This window comes from Natator depressus, chromosome 10 (genome assembly GCF_965152275.1).
Source record: "Natator depressus isolate rNatDep1 chromosome 10, rNatDep2.hap1, whole genome shotgun sequence".
Classification (NCBI taxonomy): Eukaryota; Metazoa; Chordata; order Testudines; family Cheloniidae; genus Natator; species Natator depressus.
In genome coordinates this window covers 45,097,620-45,120,945 of record NC_134243.1, presented here as the reverse complement: position 1 = coordinate 45,120,945, position 23,326 = coordinate 45,097,620, and the positions used below count along the sequence as shown (strand labels likewise).

At 46.5% G+C, this 23,326-nt stretch overlaps 1 protein-coding gene across 1 annotated transcript; it reads left to right on the top strand.

Annotated features, from left to right (window-relative positions):
- Nucleotides 1-1,054: 1,054 nt before the first annotated feature.
- On the top strand, nucleotides 1,055-22,867 carry SEC11A (SEC11 homolog A, signal peptidase complex subunit). Its single transcript, XM_074965959.1, is given in 7 exon segments — nucleotides 1,055-1,177; nucleotides 3,109-3,227; nucleotides 10,485-10,628; nucleotides 14,202-14,321; nucleotides 22,228-22,285; nucleotides 22,474-22,486; nucleotides 22,489-22,867. Coding segments are annotated over 7 exon segments (531 nt in total). The 5' UTR covers nucleotides 1,055-1,126; the 3' UTR covers nucleotides 22,515-22,867.
- Nucleotides 22,868-23,326: the final 459 nt, after the last annotated feature.

Genomic DNA, 23,326 nt, shown 5'->3' with positions numbered 1-23,326 from the left:
ACTCTTTGTATTTTTTGATACTGTGTACATTAGCCTAGGGAATGTTTTACAAGGTAGCCTATGTAGAGTAACAATAGCAGGGGTCACTCCCAAACCATCACATATCTATTTAATCTGCAGTGGCATTTGTGCCTTGCTATAATGTTTACTTCAAACTATTTCAAATAAAAGCATCCAACAACGTGCGGATAGGCTCCATTCTATTCTAAGCAGGGTGGGTAAGCCAGTGCAAGGTACATGTGCCAGCTTGCCCCTCAGGCATTTCCTAACACATACTCTAGTGCAGGGGTTCTCAAATTTCATTGCACTGTGACTCCCTTCTGGCAACAAAAAATACTACATGACCCCAGGTGGCGGGGATGGAAACCTGAGCCCACCTGAGTCCCACTGCCCCAAAGCCCAGCCCCACCAGCCTGGGGGGGTGTCAAAGCTGAAGCCCAAGGGCTTCAGCCCCAGGCAGGGGGCCTGTAACCTGAGCCATGCTGTCTAGGGCTGAAGCCCTTTGGCTTGCTCTTTGGCCCCGGGCAGTTGGGCTTTGACCCTGGGTCCCCGCAAGTGTAAGCCAGCCATGGTCACCCCATTAAAACAGAGTTGTGACCCACTTTGGGATCCCAACCGCATTTGAGATCATCTGCTCTCGTGCTTGCTTTCTCACCCCAGAGGCTTCTCATGGTCTCTTCTTTTGATGATGGGTTCCCTACAGCATGACTGCAGATTTTTAGAAAAGTGATTGTTAAAGGCAGATGTTCTATCTAGTCTGCACTAGTTTACACCACAAGCCTTAAAACCGCTATAGCGAATACCTTCAAGGGTGCAAGAGGGAAGAAAATAATTCTCATGTGTTTAGTTACCCCCCGTCTGGGGGTCTTGCACGCTTCTACCGTGAAAGTTCAGTTCTCCTGAGAGAGAAGGGGAGATGAAGGCTGGGGGGCTGGGCGGGGGGCAGGGTTGGGTGATGAAGGGATGTGGGCGGGGCTGAAGGGGGGAGGTCGGGGTGCTGAATAAGGCGGGGCCAGTGGCGGCGAAGCGCTTTGTGGGCGGGGTCTGGGGCAGCCGCCGCCGGAAGCGGGGCCGCAGACCGGAAGCGGAAGTGGCGCGCTGGTGGCCGGCGCCGGCGGCTCCCGCGATGCTCTCCCTGGACTTTCTGGACGATGTGCGGCGCATGAACAAGCGGCAGGTGAGGCCCCCAGCGCTGGGGCTGGCGTGGCCTGGCCGCTCCTGCTGCCCCCCCCCCCCCCGGACCGCCCGGGCCTGGCGGGTCTCTGGCCCCCGCGCAGCCTGCCCTGCAGGCCCGGACCAGGCGCCTGCGGGGAGCCCTGGCCTGGGGCGTCCTGTTGCCGCAGGCCGTGGAGCTGCCCAGCATGGCCCATGGGCAGCCCGGCGGTCTACGGGGGAGTAAGAGCCGGCGCCTCCTCTTCCTTCCGGCCAGCGCCTCAGTCCGCCCGCCCACGTAGCTGAGCCGGGTGAGGGGCGTGGGGACGGGCTTTAGCTCGTGTGGCCGGTGAGGAACCGCAGTGACTAGCCTTGGGGCCCCCGACGCTCGTCCCCAGGCCTGAGCAGGTTGGCAGTGGCCCTGGGGGGTCGCACGGATTCGTTCTGAGTGTCGCTGCGGCGCGCTGCCCCCCTGCTCTGACTCCTTTGTCTATCGAGTGACCCATTAGTGGAGGAGCATCCCGTTCTTGGGCTTCAGACCAGTGGCAGATTTAGAGTTAGTGGGGCCCTGTGCTCAGCTTCATTTTTGCCCCCCGCTCTCTCGGGACGCAGCCAAGAAAAAGAACATTCTCTATTATCTCCCCCCCCCCCCCATTCCTTTTTTCAGAAGTTTAAGGTTAACTATAAACTGACTGTCCTCCTAATCATGCCAGACTCCAAGGGGAAGGTTTTTCAAAATATTTATTCTCTGAGGATCAGAAAGTGCTTTAAATTAAGATTAACTAAATCAATCCTCTGAATATTCTTGCTGGGTGGATAAGGAGTATATAGAAATCACTTCGCCACTGCTGAAAGGTAGCTACCTCTATGGTAGAACACAGCAGCTATTTAGCAGAGCCCAAAAAGACTACACCACAACTGAAGGGCCAAAGCTTAGACGAAAACATCATATTAACTGACTCTGTGCTATGCTTTGGGAAATTCCAGTTCAGAACTTTTTAGCTCAGGATTTAAATGCTCCAATTACCTAAATCTCTGTATGATTGCTTAAAAGTGGTATATATGCATCCTATAGTTCATGTTGATTAGTTATAAAGTGCCATACAGGACATGGCACTACACAAAAATGTATTAAGCCTACATTCTTGTGGCAAAAGAGCTTACCGTCTGAGGCTAGCTTGTGATTGATTGTGCGTTTATCTCTGAGTAACAGGCAGCATGCAGCTGTAGTGACCCATGACAAGCCTTGAGTGGCACTGAGTTGGACTCAGATTCTCACTGCTCTCTTGCCCACAAATTTGGAGGGAAGTCGTTTACTGCAGCCTTTGAAAGAATGCAAATTCCCCCCCCCCCCCCTTTCGTGCTTTGTCAGCTCTTCTGCCTGGTCGGGAGGAGAGCCGAAACATTGCCCATCCCCTGGCCTTTCCCCCCTGTTGTGGGCTGCGCCCAGCCGCCACTCACCAGGCAGCGGCGAGCAGCGCGAACATGGGCAGGAGGAGCAGGGGGCAGCCACGCAGCTGGAGAGAAGCGGCAGTTTCACCTCCAAACAGCCGCTTCTCTCCGGCCAGCTGTGCGGCAACCCTGTACTCTTCCTGCATCCTCTGGCCTGTGTTTGCAGCTCTCATCGCCACCCACACCTCCCGCCTGCTCCCCTGAGGCTGCAGGTGAGCCTCCCTCCCTCCCTGTTCTACTGCCCCCCACAGCTTCTGCCCCTGCAGTTCCCCCCATGGAGCGGGCTGCCCAAGTGCCCGGCCCGCGAGACCCGAGCCAGGGCACATACTGTTTCACAGTAAATCCGCCACTGCTTCAGACCTAGCTCACTTAGAAAGGCAGTGCCTCATAGTCACTCACTTGTTGGAAATCTGTTTTCCTCGTTCTCCACAACATCACCCCCTATGAGGTTACTACATGTCCATGTTTGTGCTCCCTTAACCTAGTGTCTTTTTCTTATTGCAGCTGTATTATCGGGTGCTGAACTTTGGGATGATTGTCTCCTCAGGTTTAATGATCTGGAAGGGGCTAATGGTGGTTACAGGAAGTGAAAGTCCCATTGTAGTGGTACTCAGGGAAAAATCGTTCGACTTTCAGATTTCTCATGAAGTGAGGCTAATGGGGCATGACGTGGATCTGGCTTTGAGAGGAGGGGAGGCTGAATGTTTCCATTCAGGGAAGGAAAACAAATGATTCAGTCTTTATAGAATTTCAGCAACACTGGCTTAAAGATGGCTTGGCTGAGAAGTATTCATTCATATATTGTTTGAATGTCCAGCATCTCCTGTATGTTTTTTTAGCCAGACTTCCTTTTAGTCTAGTTCTTGTTCTTCCAGCCCACTGCTCCTCAGAGGAGTCCAAGAAGCCAGTGGATGCAGGCCCCAGAGTTACAGATCACCCACCACCACCGTTGAGCTTCCTTAGCCTGATCTGGTGGATGACAAGGAGGTCTTGTGACTTTGTGGGCCACGGAAGGAAGAAAGTGTAGTGGCCTTATGGATGGGTTCAGTGCAGACATTCGAGGCCTAAGGGGTAGCATAGAAGTGAGCATGAAGATGTCTGGAAGAAGTGACGAAGGAGGGATGTCATAGGTAAAGTAGGGGGGGTGGGGTGTGTCTATTGATTCTCAGCAAGATTGGGTTACTATTACAGCGGTGCATCTATTTATGTTATAAAGATTATCTTCTCAAAAGGATAGCAACTTGAACTGAAACTAAATTGTGGAATACAATAGAAAATATAAATGCATTATTTTCCCCTGTCTTCATTGTTTTCCATCTTGCTGCTACATGTATATTTAAAGTACATGAGGAGCTCTTAATGGCAGTGAAATTGATATCATGAGGAAGTCAATGTAACAGACGGAGACACTCAGCAGGGAAACTTATGATTGCTATGAGTATAATAAATGTGAACAGAATTGTTTAGTGTCTTGGCTTGCGATTGAACGTGTTATGCTGCTTTCTTGTAACAAGGCTAGGAGTGTGCTGACCACTCTGTTCCATGCCCAGAGATCTATTTTCTGGCCATCTGATGAGCTGTAAGACTACTCGGCAAGTTGTCCTTCCCACTTCAGTAGATCTTGCTGAACACTATGCATATGACTCAATGGGAAATTCTTTCACATAGCATCTTGACTTTGTGTGAGCAAAGAAATGCAATAGGAAATGAGTGGGGCTGGTGTCGGCAAGTTGTGACTTGAAATAGCTTCCTGTTGCTGAAATCCCTGTGGCAGTGGCTATAAAATAGAATCTCAGAGTTACGAACACCAGAGTTATGAAGTGACCAGTCAACCACACACCTCATTTCAAATGGGAAGTACGCGATCAGGTGGCAGCAGAGACAAAACAAACAAATACAGCACAGTACTGTGTTAAACGTAAACTACTTAAAAAAAAAGGGGGGGGGAGGGGTTAAAAAAGATTTGACAAAGTAAATAAATTGTTTCTGTACTTGTTTCGTTTGAATGAAGATGGTTAAAAGCAGCATTTTTCTTCTGTATCATAGTTTCAAAGCTGTATTAAGTCAATATTCAGTTGTAAATTTCTGAAAGAACAACCATGACGTAACCAGAGTTATGAACATTTCAGAGTTATGAACAACCTCCATTCCCGAGGTGTTCGTAACTGAGGTTCTACTATATCTATTGCAGGTACTGGCTTCCCCAGAATGTACATGTACTGACTTCACAGGTCCAGGTCTCGGGGGACATTGGCTATGCAGCTTGTCAGTGTTTATCATCACGTCACTTTTGAAAACAAACTAGTGAAACTTCTATCTCTTACTCCTGATTCCGCAGAGTGCTGATGAGAGGCACTTCACCCACTTCCCGTTGAGTAAGATGGGAGGCCAAAAACTCATTTTCCCTTTTCAGTGAAATTGTTATCTTCTGACAAGCAACCTTTGCCTAGTATCTCCCGGCACGATGGGAATACATGCAGTGCTTGAAGTTCGTTTCCTTTTATGATGATTTTATTTGCAATTAAAAAGGTTAGGGATGCTGTAATGTTCTGCCATTTACAAGAAAAAAATTGAGTAGGAGTGCTTGCAGTGAGATTGTTTGAGGAGACATGGTGAATCACAAGAACCAATCTCTAGCACAGTCTGTCTGGGAACTTGAGAGCCCTTCTATTTTGAGCATAATGTGGATTCACAAAGGATGTGTCTAAACTGACCTTAAGGCCTGGTCTGCGCTACAAAGTTAAGTTGATGTAAGTTACCTTGCATTGACCTATTTGTGCACGTATCTACTACGCAAATTTTCTGGTCAACGTAAGCACACTGTTTACTCATGCAGTAAAACCACCTCTGAGGTCAACACTGTGCAAGAGTAGATGCTGCATGACCTGTGTTAACCCTAACAGTCCTCCAGCAGCTGTCCCACAATTCCCCATTCCCCGTGACAGTGACTGCTCTGGTCACAATTTTAAACTCCACTGGGCAGGGCTAACAGAGACCAGAATCATCTCCTCCTTAAAACCCCCTGCATATTTTTGAAATCCCTTTTCCTGATTGCTCACCTTGGCAAGCACACCTAGCAGCTCACCCTTGTGTGCAGGTGCCTAACTAACCGTGTCTGCTTCATGCACACAGAGGAGTACTAGATGTGCTCCTGCCTGGAGTAGAGGGGAAGTATTGGATCTCACAGGCCTGTGGGAAGAAGAGGCTGTGCAAGCACAGCTATGGACATCTACAGGCAGCTTGCATGGGGAATGCAGGCAAAAGGTATGACTGGAATCAGCAGCAGTGCTGTGTGAAAGTTAAGGAATTTTGCCAGGGATACCACAAGACCAGGGAGCACAATAGTGGACCAGGTGTTGTGCGGTAGATCTGCCGCTTCTTCAAAGACTGCATGCCATACCTGGCAGAGACCCCACCAGCACTCCGCACACCATTGCGGATACATTGGAGAAGTCTGAGACCGACCACAACTGTGCAAAGTGAGGAGGACGATGCACAGCCAGGACTTTGGCCATGCTACAAACCAGGAACTGCTTGAGACTCCGCCACAGTCCCTCCTGGCAAGTGTGGATGAGCCTGATGAAGGGAAAGGGAACTCGGATAACTGTGTGCATACCTTTCCTTGCAATGTTTAAATGCAAGGACGGTGCCTGGCCCATCCCCAAGTTAAGAAGACAGGCAAAAGGAACAACTTTTCCTACAAGAGGAGGTAGTGTTGTCATCTGTCTTTCATTCCCCGGTGGGTTAGATGGTGGGTGGGCCATGCAGCATGCTTTATGTGCATAGGGATGTCCCTTTTGTCCTATGGAAAGATTTCAGTGAAACTTTCATGGAGATACTCTGCAGTCTTCTCCCAAAGATTTCTAGGAATGGCTGCTTTATTCCTTCCTCCAAGGTAGGATACTTTCCCAAGTTGCTCTTCGATGAGGTTGGCTCGTACCTTTGTAGTAAACAGGCTAGCAGAATATAGGCCAGTGTGGTTTTAGGATGCCATTAGCAGCTGTGTTCTCTGTGCCTTTGTGAGCCTTGGGCGAGATCAGCTAAAATTACCACTGCCTGTGGAAAATAGTGCCAGTGTTCAGTACCATTGCCCTATGCCAGCAGTTCTCAAACTGTGGGTCGGGATCCCATATTAATGGGGTCGCCAGGGCTGGTGTCAGACTTGTTGTTGCCCGGGGCTGAAGCCCAAGCCCCCTGCCTGGGGCCAAAGGCTTCCACCGTGGGTGGTGGGGCTCAGGTTACCAGCCCCCCCTCCACACCTGGGCCTGAAGACCTTGGGCTTTGGCTCCCTGCCTGGGGCAGTGGCTTTGACTTTTCCCCACCCAGGGCAGCGGGGCTTGGTCAGGCTCAGGCTTCGGTCCCCTGTCCTGGGGTCAGTGTAGTAATTTTTGTTGTCAGACGGGGGTCGTGGTGCAATGAAGTTTGAGAACCCCTGCCCTATACTCATACTGATGGAATAGGGAATGAACTTTTATATCTTCATACAACAGAAGATTCTTCTCCCCACACCTGGTGATAATATTTACTGTGGCTGGGGCTGGAAAGTGGTGCTGTACCAAGGCGATCCAAAGCTGAAGTGTTAATAAGCATTTCTTAAGGGCTTATGTGAATAATGGATGTGCCTGTAAATCCAATGGCACATCTGTGTTTTTTATCAGTAGCTTCTGTCATGGCAGCCTTGAAGGATGTGCCCTCTACACCCGCAGAATGCCTGACCCTGAGGACGAGGTGAAAGAAGAGGACTATGGAGGACATGTCCAATGAAGTCCTACAAGCCAGTGTTGCATCAGACGAGGAACAAAAGGCTTGGAGGGCCAATATGAACAACAGCATGGAAAAGGACAGGGGACAGTAGGAAGGCCCAAGAGTCCCAGCAAGACAAGGAGTGGGAAAATACTCCAGGACATTATGGGTCTTCTCAGGTAGCAAATGCAAAGACTACTGGTCCATAACTCCTGGACACTCCATCCTTTGCAGTCCCTGGAGAACTCCTTGATTGCTGCTCCCTACACCCTCCAACATACCCATGGCATCATGAGGGCACATGCCTACCACTGCCTGTGCCTACCACTCCAGCCTGGGAGACAACAGAGAAGACCACAGCCTCACATACTGACCTGCAAGAACAACGGCTTGTGTATGTGGGCCCACAATGAACTACATTTGTGCACTCAAGTGGACGTGTGTTTACTTAGTTTATAATTTTAAATTTTCACCCCATTAAGTTAGGTTAAAAATCTGTATAACGTTGCCTGTGGGGTGTTTATGCACATTGATTTTCTGCACTGTTTATTCCCATTCAAAGTTTTGTTTATGGAGAACCAAATTATCTTAGTTCACAAATGCAGAATGCATAGTGGTAGTCAAAGCAAACAATACTTGTAAATGCAAACCAAGCACCACAGAACTCATAGCTTCAGTAAAATGAACAGTCATAGTAATAAATGTACAGCAAGCACTGTGCAATTCTTTGCAGCACCCAGAGCTCCAGGCCCAGAGAATGCTTCCACACAAAACACTGCTGTAACTGACCACTAAAGTGAATTTTCAAAGCCTCCCTCAACCGCATACCTCCATGTTGTTGGGCTCTTCAAAGTCAGTAGACAGCCTGCTCTCCACTCTGATGGAAGCTTTTTTTCTCCCTTTGCCCCACAGATACTGTGCAGAACACAACAGGCAGCTATAATAATGGGTTTTCCATGAGAAAAATATCCCAATCTGTTGAGTAAACACCACCAGCGCCCCTTCAGTTGTCATTCTGCATCTGCTGAGATGGTAGTTGAATCTTTCCTTGGTGCTGTCCCCATGCCCAGTGGACAGCTTCATGAGCCAGTGGAGCAAGGGATAGGCTGGGTTCCTCAGAATCACTGTTGACATTTCAGTAGTGCCAAATGGTAATCCAATGGTCAAGAAAGAATGTCCTTGGTTGCAGTTTTTGCAAAAGTCCTGTTTTCGTCAAGATGGGAGGAATCATGCACCTTCTCTGACCAGCCCAAATTGATATCTGTGAAGCATCCCTGATGATCCACCAGCGCTTGCATAATCATAGAAAAGTAGCCCTTTCTGTTGATGTACTCGGGGGCAAGGCGAGCTGGTACCAAAATAGGGATGTTTATGCCGTCTGCCGCCCCCGGGCAGTTCAGGAATCCCATTGCAGCAGATCCATCCACTGTGTCCTTCACAGTGCTGAGAGTCGCAGTCCTGCATAGCAGGAGACTATTAATAGCCCTGCACACTTGCATCACAACAGCCCCCACTGGATTTCCCAATTCCAAAATGATTTCCCACTGACCAGTAGCAATCCAACATTGCAAACTTCCAGGGCATGATTGCCACTCGCTTCTCTATTGTCAATGCAGCTCTCATTCTGTTGTCCATGCACTGGAGCTCTGGGATGAGCTCGGCGCACGGATCCAGGAATGTGGCCTTGCATACCCAAAAGTTCTGCAGCTAATGCTCATTGTCCCAAAGCTGCATTAAGATGTGATCCCACCAGTCAGTGCTCATTTTGGGGGCCCAAAAGTTGCTCTCCACCATCTGCAGCTGCTCCATGAATGTCACCAACAACCTTGAACTATTCTTTGCAATGTCGCTCAGCAAACTGTTCTCAAAGAAATCCTCGTGTCCACCGTTGTTGTTGTACTTTCTGTGGGTCTGCAAGTACAGGAGAATCACACGTCTTGAGTTTGCAACATTTGGGAGAACAGTGCAGAGTTCTGCGGGCTCTGTGCTTCTGTCAGAGTGGGATTTTTTAAAAAGGTGGGAAAATTGTGGGATATGGATGAAATTATGGGATGGAGAAAGTTGCATGCTGAAAACTTGACCCCTAGCTCCTGCAGATCCTTGGGTGAGTCATTACTATCCTACAACACATTGCAAAAATCCCCCAAAAGGCATTGCAGCAGAGGGCACACTGGATACATACTTGTGGTGCACTGCACTTTGCACAAGTTTTCTGGGTGAATATGCGTAGCGCCAATGGAAGCAGCCAAGTATGCCCACATCAAAGCAATATGCTAATTTCAGCTACTGCATGCAGACAAAACTTGCATCAACCAAAGTCTTTAGCACAGACATGGCCGAAAATTTCCCACCATTGCAGTAGTCCTGGTGCAGCTCCAGCAGTGGGGGCAAACAAGTTGCTGGTGGCCACTAGTCTCTTTGCCACTAAGAGTCAGTCTGGATACCAGAGAGCCTTGCCTGGTTGGCATGGTGGTGGTAACGCTGATGGCTGCCAGTGGTGGGAAATCAAAGCAGAGTGTGGGTGAAACTGAAGTGTCTTGGCTTCAATTGCTTTCCTCAGGGACTCTTAGTTTTGAGGGGGGAGCGAGGGGGTAGACTGTGGATACTTTGGGTGATGAGCCATAAGATATTACAATTACATTGTCTTGATATATAGGTGCATATCTTCATACCAGATTAACTGTGTTAAGTAACATATTGTATATTGATCATACCTTGTTTTATCATTAACATTCCCTTTTTTCCAAAATTATTTAAACATGACCTTAACAAGGCGTGTGTACATTTGTAATGATTCATATTAACGTTTTGTTTTTTTGGGGTGAAGCTGTATGTTTTGTAGGGAAAGGAAGGGAGAAGTCTCAAGAGAATAGAAAGGAGGGCCAAGTGGAGGAGAGGGGATGTAATTTAATGATCCTCTGTATATATTTGTCTTGATTGTCTTACAACTATGGGATTACTTTGTCTATATCAAAGCATGTCAGTGATTTCAATATTTTGATTGTTTTCCTTAGGGGCTCTTTCCTAAGGGAGGATTTTCTGGAGTTTACTTGAAACCATGTAGATTTCAAACACTGATTCTAGTTTTTCAAATGTCCTTGTTTCATAACTTCTATTTTCCTTGTCTTTCAATGCAGCACGGAGACTGCTTTTTACAGAGGAGATCTCCTGTTCTTAACCAACCGAATTGAAGATCCCATCAGGGTGGGAGAAATTGTGGTCTTTAGGATAGAAGGAAGGGAAATTCCAGTAGTTCATCGAGTCTTGAAAATTCATGAAAAGTACGTATCGCGTCTGGGGTAATTGTATAGCAAATGTCTATAGCCATGTCACCTTGGGCTGTGCTTATCTCAAAAAATAGTCTGGTTGGTAAGTGGATGGGAGACATCAAGGAAAGCCTGGGTTCTGCAGGAAGTGCTCTGAAGGCTCTTACCTCAACACTGACCCAGAGTGCCAGGAAATAGCATGCTGCCGGAAGGGTCTTCATCCAGGTGAATTACTGTCAGGTCCTGATAACTTGTGCTAAAGATCTCTTGCCATTTTTCACAAGTTGGGGGCTAATCCTGGAGTCCTGACCAACTATGGGCAATTCTGCCTCCCTTAACTTCTTCTGCAACATTACTGGAATACAATACTGTTCATTTCCTGTCCCATACTGCTGGGTAGGGTTCATATTCTCTGTTATATAGCTGCTCTGTTCTGCCCCAGAGGTGATTGCATTTCAGTGGTGAGTGAAGTGACTTCTATATATTTAACATTTTGGGATCCTTTAGATATAAGTAGTGTGTTAATTTCAAACGTGTTGGTTTTTAATATGCCAGTTCTCTTGTTCTCATTCTGGGACAGGGTATATCTACCTTAGGAAGGCCCGGTTACCTGGATTGTATCATTCCTTCTCTGTAAACCTTGAGCCAGAGTGAGTCTTGCATTTTGTTCTGAAGTGGGTGAGATGGTCATTCTGATTTGTTCCTTGAGCAAGTTCTGCAGTTCTGAGCCAGCTTCCAAGAAAACTCCATCCTGTGTTCATGAGACTCCCTCTTCCATGTTTCCAGTGGCATGTGGTGGTCACACATGGGGGCAGTTCCTCAGCTAATTTGGGACAGTCCCGTAGAGGGATTTGAGACTCTTAAATTGGATCCTATATTCCATGGAGAGCCAAGGCAGAGAGAGGTGTCTAGAGGTGATGGGCTCCCTGTAGGTGGTGGTGCTACATTCCAAATAACCTGGAGCTTTTATCAGGACTGATGGAGTCATTCCTAGACGCAATGAATTGTAGTAATTGAGTGTAGAAGTCACATGTGCGAGGATTACCACAGCCAAATCACTTTGCTAGATAGCGTGGCTTTTCACCTTCAGCCTCAATGCAATTCTAGTAGCTACAGCTATGTTGGTACCTAGAAACAGTGGGGTGTAGAATGACCCCAAAGTTGTGAATCATCTCAACATCTGGAGGGTAGGATGCTTCAATGGTGGGGGTGATCTACAAAGTGCTTCCCTCCCCACCAGCATGATCTGCCTTGCCAGACTTCAGTTTCAGCCAGCTGCTGTCCTTGGGCAGCCCCGCTTAACTCTCCTCTCAGGGTGGGTTCCAGATCTGCTAGTTAATAGGACCAGTCTCTTTGCTATTTATTTATTTATACACAAATCTTGATCAATAAAGAAAACCCATTGTGATATTTTTAGTCTCTTCTCAGAGTAGAACTGCACTTGGACATCCTGAATTTAAAAATAAAATAGGGAAATACGGAGGTCTTGGTGGTTCCAATGTCACACTGCATGTACAGTATTTTAAGATTAATCTGTGAAATTTACCCACATAAGAGGCCCTTCTCATTCTTTTTCCTTTTGTTAATACATACTACTAGATTTTTGCACTGCCTTGACAGATAGTTGCTAGAAGAGAAAAAACCTGTAAGGTCATCCAGTCTCCTCCTGCATGCAACTAGTTCAGGTGTCGCTGAGGCTGAGATGTGGATTCTTTACTAAACTTTCCTCTTCCTTCCCAAACTTCCCATCCTTGGCTTTACCTCAGAGCTAAACTTTTTTTTAAAGAATTATATGAATCTGTTCAGCTGTTGCTGAGTGTTGAGATGGCCATGGATGAATGGACTATAGGCAGGGCCTTGTGCTTTGCATTCTGTGGAATCCACCGTCTTTCCCAGAATCTCAGGTTACATTTAGTAATAAAATCTAGTCCTCCTGTTTGTAAAGATAACCTTTAGAGCCATGAGCAGTGTGAAGCAGAGCAGACAGCCTGAAGCAACAGGTCTGAGGTCTGACCTGCCACATTCATTTCAATGGGTGTTAACTCTGAAATATGAAGATAACTGCTTAATTTTTGACATTTCTGCCATCACCAGCAGCGAGTTTGAGTATTTACCCTAGACTTAAGCTGCCTCCTGTTTCTCCCTAGATACCAAAACGCTCAGCTGTTCTCTACCCAGTGGCCAAAACCTCTAGCTTCCTGATTTATTATTTCCATTGTGTAGTAATGGGCTGTCCGTATGAGACTCTGTAGCCTATTAAAAACCAAAAATGCGCAGATTCATATTTTCCTCTGACTCCAGATCAAATCTCCTTTGTTTATAAAGGAAAGTGTGTTCTACCCATCAGCCCTACAAAGTGCTTCTGGACTAAGAACTAAACTGGATTCATTCTCTACCTCCAGAGGTAAAGATTCTGCTGTCAGAATTTACTTAACAGTTCTGTCACTTTGTGAGACAGGTTAGAATCCAGTTTCCCCCTCCCAGAGCTTGGGGACTCTGCAAGGCTAATAAGGATGAGAAGCAGTGGCAACTTATGTTTGGCACTCAGGTCACCTGCTTATTCTGATAGCTAGTATCTCCAGGGTTCAGATCTGCACTGCAAGAAGAAGCCACTGTTGCATAATCCTTTTGCATCCGATGAAGTGAGCTGTAGCTCACGAAAGCTTATGCTCAAATAAATTGGTTAGTCTCTAAGGTGCCACAAGTACTCCTTTTCTTTTTGCGAATCCTTTTTGAGAGTAGCAGACCTGCACTGTACACTCCTATTTTGACGTTCTCACTTATTGCTGAATTGCAACAATAAGCTGTCTGAGGCAGGCTTCATGTACTGTACCTATGACAAGGCCGTCCTTACCTAAGACAGTTTAAGGACACTCCTGCTGCTACTCTAATGCAGCTGGCTCTGCGTTCCTCTTGGACGTTCTTCTTATTGGCTGCAGACAGTGTCAGAGCACCCGTAGGCTCGAGTGCAGTGGAGGGAGTGCACACAATGAAAAGCTTCAACGTCCTTTCCTGCAGGCGATTGATTTGACAGTAGGCCTGCAGACTGGGAAGCTCATGACATGCTGAACCAAGCTATAAGAGCAGCTCCAGTTGGCACATGCTTTCAAGGGACCATTCACAAGTGACTGGAATGCGCCGAAGCCCAGTTGGTAGCACCATTTTGTGGACTGCCACTTGGAAATATGCATCACTTGGGAGCTCTAGAAAGGTGGAAGGAAGTATCAGGAGACACTGCAGGTGGAAAGGGAGGCAAAAAGGATCAGAAGCAGGAGAGAGAATTACCAAGAGAGAAGCAATCGCACATCCCATCAGTGCCATCCAGAAACTCCTAGGAAAGAACATCAATGTTTTGGAATTAGTGGGGCCAGGAGCGCTCGCTCGCTCTCTCTCTCGTTTTAAATGTTTCTAAATATTTAATCTGCCCTTCCAAAAAGGCTTTGAAGGGGGAGGGCTCCTCTTGGCTGGGACCTCTGACAAACCTGTGTGTTTGAAATGTTTGTATATCTTAGTCCCTGCAGTCATTGTGCTTGCTTAGAATATCTGTTAGTGGCTCATCTGTGACCTGTGGTCTCTTTTCTTTGTAAGGCAAAATGGAGACATCAAATTTTTGACAAAGGGAGACAATAATGTTGTTGATGACAGAGGGCTGTACAAACAAGGGCAGCACTGGCTGGAGAAGAAAGACGTGGTGGGTCGAGCGAGAGGGTAAGTAAAGCTATCCAGCAGAGGAGGGTGTGATCTGACCAGTGCTTGTCTCCAGTGTGAACTGGAAAATGCTTTCTTCTGTTGAGCTCTTCCCTGTTGGAGTTTCTGATTAAAGTGGCGTGTCAGCAGGTAATGTGTGGAATTGAGTAACAAAGGCAAGTTCACTTCTTGGCTTGCCTTGACCAAAGGTAGCCATGTGTGAACTGTCCTCCAGGATTCTGCTCATTTCCTGTCTTGGAGGTGGATGAGTTGTCATGTAGCCCCTTCTGGAACTCGATTAAAGCTGATCTGCAGTGGGAGTGTACCCTTTCACTGCTTTATAATGGATAAAGAAGGCTGGAAAGGCTTTTTACATTCAAAATTCAGGTCTTGCCTGCCTGGTGACTTGGGACCTGGTGCAGTTTTGGCACAAATGCTAAGACAATGAAAGTTCAGCAACTGAAGATGGCGGGGATTTTTTAGTCAGACTGCTTAAAGTTAACGTTTGTTTAACTCTACGGCTTAATGAACAGTTGAGAGAAAGGCCATCTCTGCTAAAGGTTCAATGCTTCTTTCAGTTAAGGTACAAGAGCTCAAGAAACATCCCTGAGAGCCCAAAGACATTCCCAGAAAAACTAGGGATCCATAAACTGAATATTTTTGATAATTACAATAGAAAGCTTTCAGGCTTCTTTTACCCACCATAAAGAATCAAGTAAAGGCACAAGCTTAACATTTAAAAAAAAACAAAAGAAAATCACTTTCAAGTTAATGTCAGTAGTACTTGGATGAAAATTTTCAAAGAGGAGTAGAAAAACTATCTTTTGATTGGAGTTGAAGATCAAAATAGCTTAACGACTTGTTGATGCTAAATACTAAAAAGGCTTTTTGTTGCTTTCAGGAAAAGCATAGGCTGAACTGGTGTATTGAAGAGTGTTTATATTTTCCTATCAAATTAATCATTTTAGCTTGATTAAAAGAAATGATTGGCTGATTGAACTTTGGAAGGCATAATTAAGGCTAAGATTTAGTCATGGGTATTTTTAGTAAAAGTCATGGACAGGTCATGGGCAGTAAACATTCATGGCCTGTGACCTGTCCATGGCTTTCACTATAAATACCCCTGACTCAAACTTCACAGCTCCTGGGGCCCTGGGACACCTCTGATCTGGGGGAGTTATGGGACCAACAGCTGGCCCCTGCTCTGGCGGCAGGGGCTGACTGCCTCCCACCACTTGCTTCTATGTGGCCTCTGGGAACCACTGCTCCCACGGCCTCCAGGGTGGCCCTTGGGACTCCTGCTGCTCTGGTGCCCCCAGTGCTGCCCCAGCAGCCATCTGAGCAGTTGGCTCCAGGGCCACCCCGGGGTCTGTGCCAACAGCGGCCGGTGTGTCGGATTATCCCGGGGCCAGCTGTAAGTGCTAAACTTTACCTGAATGTTCACCTCATCTGTCTGGCAGATTGGAGTCCATTGTCCTCAGATCCCTGCCTTATCTGGACAATTGTCCCTTACAGAGCCAGTCTAAATATTAAAGTATGCACGGCCCGCAGCACAGGCCTTAGGCTTCACTTCTCCTACAGCTGGACCCAGATGGTGACCTGAAGAGCTAGTTAAAGTATGGGTGTCCCCCAAAGAATCTCCTTGCTAGAGCTCTAAAATCTTCAGACCTGTCTTTTGTGTCCCAGGGGACAATAGGGGCGGAAAGTTCATTTCACAGGCCCACCCCAAAATGGCAAACGCTCGCTCTACTTGTGGTGTCAAATCTATGTAGAGTCCATCTGTCTCAGAACTTCCTGATGTCTTAGACTCACGTCATAGTAGTGTAATGTTGCACTCCATATGTTTTATGGAAATATGCTTATGAGTGTGAATATGATGTAACTGGAATATGCTTTATGCAAAAGGTCTCTTGTAAGGCATCATAGCAAAGGTTATAACCTACTGAATATATTCCTCCCATTTGTATGTATGTATCATTCTTGTATCTGAAGCTAGAAATATGAAGTACAACTCTGAGGCCCTGTTGTAATTATGCAAAGTGTGGGCCATTAATGGTGGTTTAGAATCTTGATGGCTTCCATTGACTAGGACAATTGGTTGTAAATGGCTCTGTTTACTTACCAACCTTCTTGTGTACCTTTGGGCCAACCCAGGAAGAATGGAAGCTGGGTCTCACAGGTCATGTGATCATGTCACCTGACACTGGAATCTATCTTAAATCTGGTACTTCCCAAAGGGGGGGACCAAGAGAGACAAAAGATTCCCGCCTTGTGCCAAAGCTATAAAAGGGGGTGGAATAGAACAAAGGGGGCTGCCAGTCATGAGAACACCCCTGCTTTCCACCTAAGATGTCTGCCGAAACTAACAAGGACTGTACCAGAGGAAAGGAATGGGCCAAGACTAGGAAGGAGTCTAGTCTGTGAAGGATGCTTATTGGAACTTTTCTGAGGGTGAGATTTTACCTGTAATCAGTTTAATGTATTAGGCTTAGACGTGCACGTTTTTGCTTTATTTTGCTTGGTGACTTACTTTGTTCCATCTGTTATGATTTGAAACCAGTCCTACTTTTTATACTTAATAAAATCACTTTTGTTTATTAATGAACCCAAAGTTAGTGATTAATACCTGGGGGAGCAAACAGCTGTGCATATCTGTCCATTAGTGTTATAGCGGGTGGAGAATTTATGAGTTTACCCTGTATAAGCTTTATACAGAGTAAAATGGATTTATTTGGGGTTTGGATCCCATTGGGAGCTGGGTGTCTGGGTGCTGGAGTCAAGTGACTTGTTGAGCAGTTTTTAGTTAGTCTGCAGCTTTAGGGGCGTGGACAAGACTTGGGTCTGTGTAGCAGCAGGCTAACAGGGAAAATGGGCTCAGAGGTAATCTCAGCATGTCAGGTGACAGTCCCAAGGAGGTCTCTGTGACCGAACCCATCACAGTGGTGTAGTCGAACAGGATATGTGCACAGCTGATTGCTTTGAGACACTGGTAGTAATTTTAAGTGAGTTTTAAGTGTGGTGGCTGGAGAACAGACAAAGTGATTACTGGTTTGTTGTTCTCTGTTTGTTTATTTTGGGAAAGGGAAGTAGGAACAGAAAAATGAGTGAAAGCAGTGAAGCGATTGCAAAGTTGGAACTTTTTAGGCTGCAAGTTGCAGAAAAGGAGAGGGAGCACCAGAGATTATTGCAACTGAAAGAACTGGAGATAAAAGAAAGAGAGGCAGCAAGCTCAGGAGGAGAAGGAAAGAGAGAGGCAGCTAGCCCTGGGGGAGTTAAAAGACAAAGAAATTGAGGCCCAGAGACGTGCCGAAATTGAAACCCAGTAGCATGAACTGGCTGTAATGGAGTGGAAGAGACAAAACTCTTCGGCAACTAGCTCCACTTCCCCAAAAATCCACAAATGGGAATGGTTATGCCTGCAATATGAGGAATCCAGTGATATGCCGAATATTTCATCACATCTGAGAGACTGTGCACTCTCCATGCGATTCCTGAGGATCAAAAAATGACTACTTTGATTGCAAAATTGATTGGGAGAGTTCTGGACATATTCAATAAGATGCCTATTGCTGATGCTTCAAACTGTGGTAAATTTAAGCAAGTGGTTTTGAAACATTTTCAGATTACACCTGAAACCTACAGGGTAAAATTCAGGAGTCTTAAGAGGGGATCTGGATTAAGTAATGTGGCCTATGTAGATGAAATGAGAGATTTGTTAGACAAGTGGATGAGGGGAAAAGGCATTACAAGCTTTGAAGAAATGTGTGATTTGGTTACTCAAGAACAGTTCCTGAATATGGGCAGTGATGATGTAAAACAGTATTTGTGGGACAAAAAGGTGGATACAGTGGGGGAATTAGCTGGGGTTGCAGACTCTTATGAGCAATCACAAGCTGCAATTAAGCATAAACCACTGACAGAGGGGTAGAGGGTTGGTGGAAAACAGAATCACCGTTTTACCCCTGGGAAAAAGGAGGCGGGGCATTCACCTCCCCATTTCCCTGTTACTCGTCCCAAGTCTCCTGTACAAGCAGAGGAGCCCAGAAGGTGCTATCATTGTAAGTTGACTGAGCATCTGAGGAATAAGTGTCCTTGGCTGAGTGGAAACAGGCAGCAGGTAACACATGAAGCTGCTGCTTCTCAGAGCACAGGGGTATCCCAGGCTACTGCCTCTTTCCACACAGGATTTGTAAAGGTTGCTTCTACGCAACCAAGCAGTGAGCATATGCATGCTGTTAAGCTTAATGGCACAGTGCTCCAAGGTTGGAGGGATACTGGTGCAGAGATTTCTGTGGTCAGGAGGGACCTGATCCAGGAGAAGGATTTGTTACCAGGAAAAATGGCAGAATTAGAATTGGTGGGAGGTTATAAGGTCCTTGCACCTTTAGTTAAGATACACATGGAAACTGGTGATTTGCAGGCTGCACTAACTGTTGCAGCGGTGGCACACAATTTTGCACCGTTTCTACTAGGGAATGATTTTTTTGACGTGGCAGAATCAGTCCCAGGGTTTCATAGATATTTAGGTCAGAAGGGACCATTATGATCATCTAGTCTGACGTCCTGCACAACGCAGGCCACAGAATTTCACCCACCACTCCTGCGAGAAACCTCTCACCTATGTCTGAGCTATTGAAGTCCTCAAATCGTGGTTTAAAGATTTCAAGGAGCAGAGAATCCTCCAGCAAGTGACCCGTGCCCCATGCTACAGAGGAAGGCGAAAAACCTCCAGGGCCTCTTCCAATCTGCCCTGGAGGAAAATTCCTTCCCGACCCCAAATATGGCAGTCAGTTAAACCCTGAGCATATGGGCAAGATTCACCAGCCAGATACTACAGAAAATTCTTTCCTGGGTAACTCAGATCCCACCCCATCTAATATCCCATCACAGGCCATTGGGCCTGTTTACCATGAATATTTAATTACCAAAACCATGTTATGCCATCATACCATCTCCTCCATAAACTTATTGAGTTTAATGTTAAAGCCAGATAGATCTTTTTAGGTTCGTTAGCAGCAAGAAGGAATCTTGTGCTGAAAGCCCCAGAGGGGAGGGTGAAGTCACATGTGCTGCTGGGAAAATAGGAGAGTCTCTCTTTAATTCCTCGGTAGCAGTGGAAAATGGGCCATTGGGGGCAGGGATGGTCGAGGCCAGTTCCTGTAGCCCTGGGGCTCAAGGCAGGACCCTGCAGGAGGAGGTGGGTAGAGCCAGCGCCTGTCCTGTGATCATCTCCCTGGGGGAGGGGAATGTAGCTGGAAGCAAGCTCGACCTGAGTGAAAGGGGGTGGATTTTCCTGGCCGGTGGAAGGGTCTGTCATGGCTGGTAGCTGTGAGCCCACAGCTGGATCAGAGTCACCTTCCCTTATGGGGGACACAGGAGAGTCCACCCAGCTGACTTTTTGGGAACAGAGAGTGGGGTGACTGGGGGGATCTTACCAATCCAAAGCACTCCATTGAAGGATGCTGTTCCTGCTACGCTTGCAAGACATAACATTGTCTCTTCAAGGCAGGAGGAAGTTGCATTTGGGAAGCTTCACAAGCAGATGGGGCCTGACACAAAGAGATTCTAGAGGGAGGGGCCGAGGGCAGGCATGGTTGCTGTGCACCCTTTCCTTGCCAAAACCCCCCACACATACCTGAATTAAGAGCCTTCTCCAAAGAGACAGGAGAATCTGTATCTGAACGCCTACTATGGTACACAAAGGAATTGAAAAATGCAGTAGACACTGAACAAACCAGACTGGGTGAACAGTGTCTGTCTGCCATAAAGTGGCTGGTTATCTTGTATCTTTTGTTACTCCACCTATGGGTCAGGACGAAGGAGTTAATACTAATGGTAAACCCTTCGAAGATGTGTGACATACCTAATTTTTGGGAAAAACTTCTGTACGTGCTAGGGATGGTGACAAGACAGTCCCACAAGCACGTTACTTTTCAGCTTATACCTGTAAACAGGCTGGAAGCTTGGCACAGCAGCAAAAGCATAACAGGCCTATGCTACTGTGTATAAGGGGAAACTGAGGCACACTGCCTCGTGGCACTGGTGGCTAAATGCCAAGACACCTACACTTTCACAGATACTGCTACCTGCATTCTGTTAGCAATCCTACACCCCAACGTGTTTCAGGCATCCGGGGACCAGGAACCCCGAATCTTGCTAGGACACCTCTGAATGACATCGAGTTGCAAAGCTATAAAAGGGGGCGTGACCAGAGACGAACAGGGATTTTAAATGTACTGCCTCCGCCATGGGCAGTGTCCAAGTCTCTGGCAGTACATTCAGGAGGAGGGTGTGACGTTGCACTCCATATGCCCTCCACAAGTAGTGCTTCCCTTTGTATATCGAGGAGTACTTTCATTGTGAACAGGGTACTGATAACCACGTCACTCAGCTCACAGTGCAAGTGGCCTGGGTTGTTTCTGATATAACTAACTTGGTGTGCACCACACATCCGTTTTTGTTGCTTTAGGTACAGATTTGCCCATGTGTATGCAGCGAAGTGGGAATTTGCAGGATTATACAATTATTTAGGTTGGTCAAAGCTCAGGCTTCAGAAGGATCCAACCAAATGAGGTGAATGGGCTACACTGGAGCAGATGAAATTCATTGTTGACAAATGCCAAGTAATGTGCATAACGAGGAATAATTTGAATTACTCCTATGCCCTGTTGGGTTCTAAAATAGCCGGCTGCTAAGAGAAAAGTCCTGTGCATGGACAGCAGCAGTCAGAGAAGCAAATGTATGGGGATTGGGAATAACAATGAAGATCTTCTAATGCAGCAGTTCTCAAACTGTGCATGGTCCTGTGCATGGACAGCAGCAGTCAGAGAAGCAAATGTATGGGGATTGGGAATAACAATGAAGATCTTCTAATGCAGCAGTTCTCAAACTGTGGGTTGGGACTCCAAAGTGGGTCGGGACTCCTTTTTAATGGGGTCGGTAGGACTTGCTGGGGCCCAAGCCCCGTGCTGAAGCCAAAGCCCAAGGGCTTCAGCCCTGAGTGGCAGGACACAGGTTACAGACCCCCAACTGAGGCTGAAGCCCCTGGGCTTTGGCCCCCCTGCCCAGGGCAGTAGGGCTCAGGCTTAGGTTCTGGCCCTCCCGCCTGGGGCTGCTGGACTCAAGCAGGCTCAGGCTTCGGTTCCCCTTCCTGGGGTCATGTAGTAATTTTTGTTGTCAGAAGGGGGTCGCAGTGCAATGTAGTTTGAGAGCCTGTGTTCTAATGACATTATAGAATGTGGACCACTGATTTCTATCACAATGGGGATAGCGGAAATAGAGGGGCTTCAGAAAGCAACCAGAATGGTTAGAAGCTTGGAAAAACTCCCATATGAAGAGACTGCAGAGATTGTGGTTGCTTACCTTAGCATAAGAGAATAAGAAGGGGCATGATAGTTATACAAAATGATGAATGCTATAGAGAAAGTAGAAGAGGAACTCTGTCTTCCTGTCTCATGATACAAGAACACAGGGACATGCAGTGAAACTGAGAGGCTGCAAACTTGAAACTGAAGAAAAATTCTTTTTTAGCGCTGCATAATTAGCTGGAGAAACTGATTGCCCCAACATATCACTGAGGCCAGGAGCTCACAGGATTCAAAAAATGTTGGAGATTTATGGACAACAAGAATACCCCAAGTTATACCAGGGATTTAAAACAAAAACCAAGAACTTAAGAAGGGAGGAAACCTGACTGCTTCAGAGCTTAACCCAGCCTCTTATGTAAAGAGGGTTAAGGGGGAAGTTTTCCCTAGGGGAGGCTTTGCATCTTCCACTGAAGCAACTGTTCATAGAGAGTATCCTGTGCTTGATGGAGCGCTCCTGTCTTCCAGTCTGGCAATTTCTTTGTGCGTATTTCAGGGCACAACCTAGCCTGTGAAATCTTCAGTGGAAACTGTCTGAAATAAGTGATTTTTTTCTCTTGTAGATTTGTCCCCTACATTGGAATTGTGACTATTTTAATGAACGAGTACCCAAAATTTAAGGTATGACATATTTATTTTTGTCACATTACACAAGGAAATTATTTTCTTGTTGGTTTGCTGGGGAAGCTTCTACACACACAAGCTAAACTGTACTTAGTGGCTGCTCTTCTAAGCATGTTTATTGTTACAGTTAGTCTGTAGAGCTGAACGCACATTCTGAGTCGTGATTCTGCTGCTTTGTTTTTCAGTATGCCGTCCTCTTTTATTTGTGCTGGTCCATCGAGAGTAGTCCTGTTGCACTGAAGTTCCTAGTGAAGATGTCATGCTTTTTGTAACCAAGAGTTTTGAGTAGAGAATGGCCTGGTGTGTGGTGAGAAAGGAAAATGTACGTTTCAATGCTTCTTAGCAGTTTGGGTTTGTTTTTTTACTGTGTAAGGAAGAATGTTAATCACAGTATTTCCAATGGCTTGTCACATTTTAGCCTTTTCCTACATCGGTGTGTTTTTATATTAAAAGTCTAAGCCAAATGTTGTGTTTTGTATTTTGAAGCTGAGCTTCATTTCTGAAGTGCCTACACAAATGTTCTCTCGGTCGGTGCTGCTCCTGGCTGCAAATAACCCCCTCCAGTTTGTAGTTTGACCCATTGAGGTGACAGGGTCTCTTTTTCAAAACCATGAATTAAAGATTTTGCGTATCCTCTAAAACAGTCCCTGCCATGTTCTTGTTTTAAAAACGGCTGGATGCAAATTCTTCCAAGGCCTCATTGGAAAGGCCCAGTAATTTGGTGTTGTACAGGTTCTTAAAGAATGTCTTAGGAATTAAACTATCCTTTGTTTATATGTTGCAGTAAAATAGCACCTGTCACTTTAACTTTCTTTTGATGGGGTAAACTGTTCATGTCTTTGGATATCTTAAAATCCTATTGAAATAATGTGTGTGTCTTGGACTGTGGGTAGGGGCTGCTTCATCCCCCGCTGCAATGGAACCACCACTGTGGAGGACCACGGTGGCTGCTCAGCAGTGCACAATGATGCTACTCAGAGGAACTTGGATAAGAAAATAAGAGCGGCCACACTGGGTCAGATCAAAGGTCCATCTAGC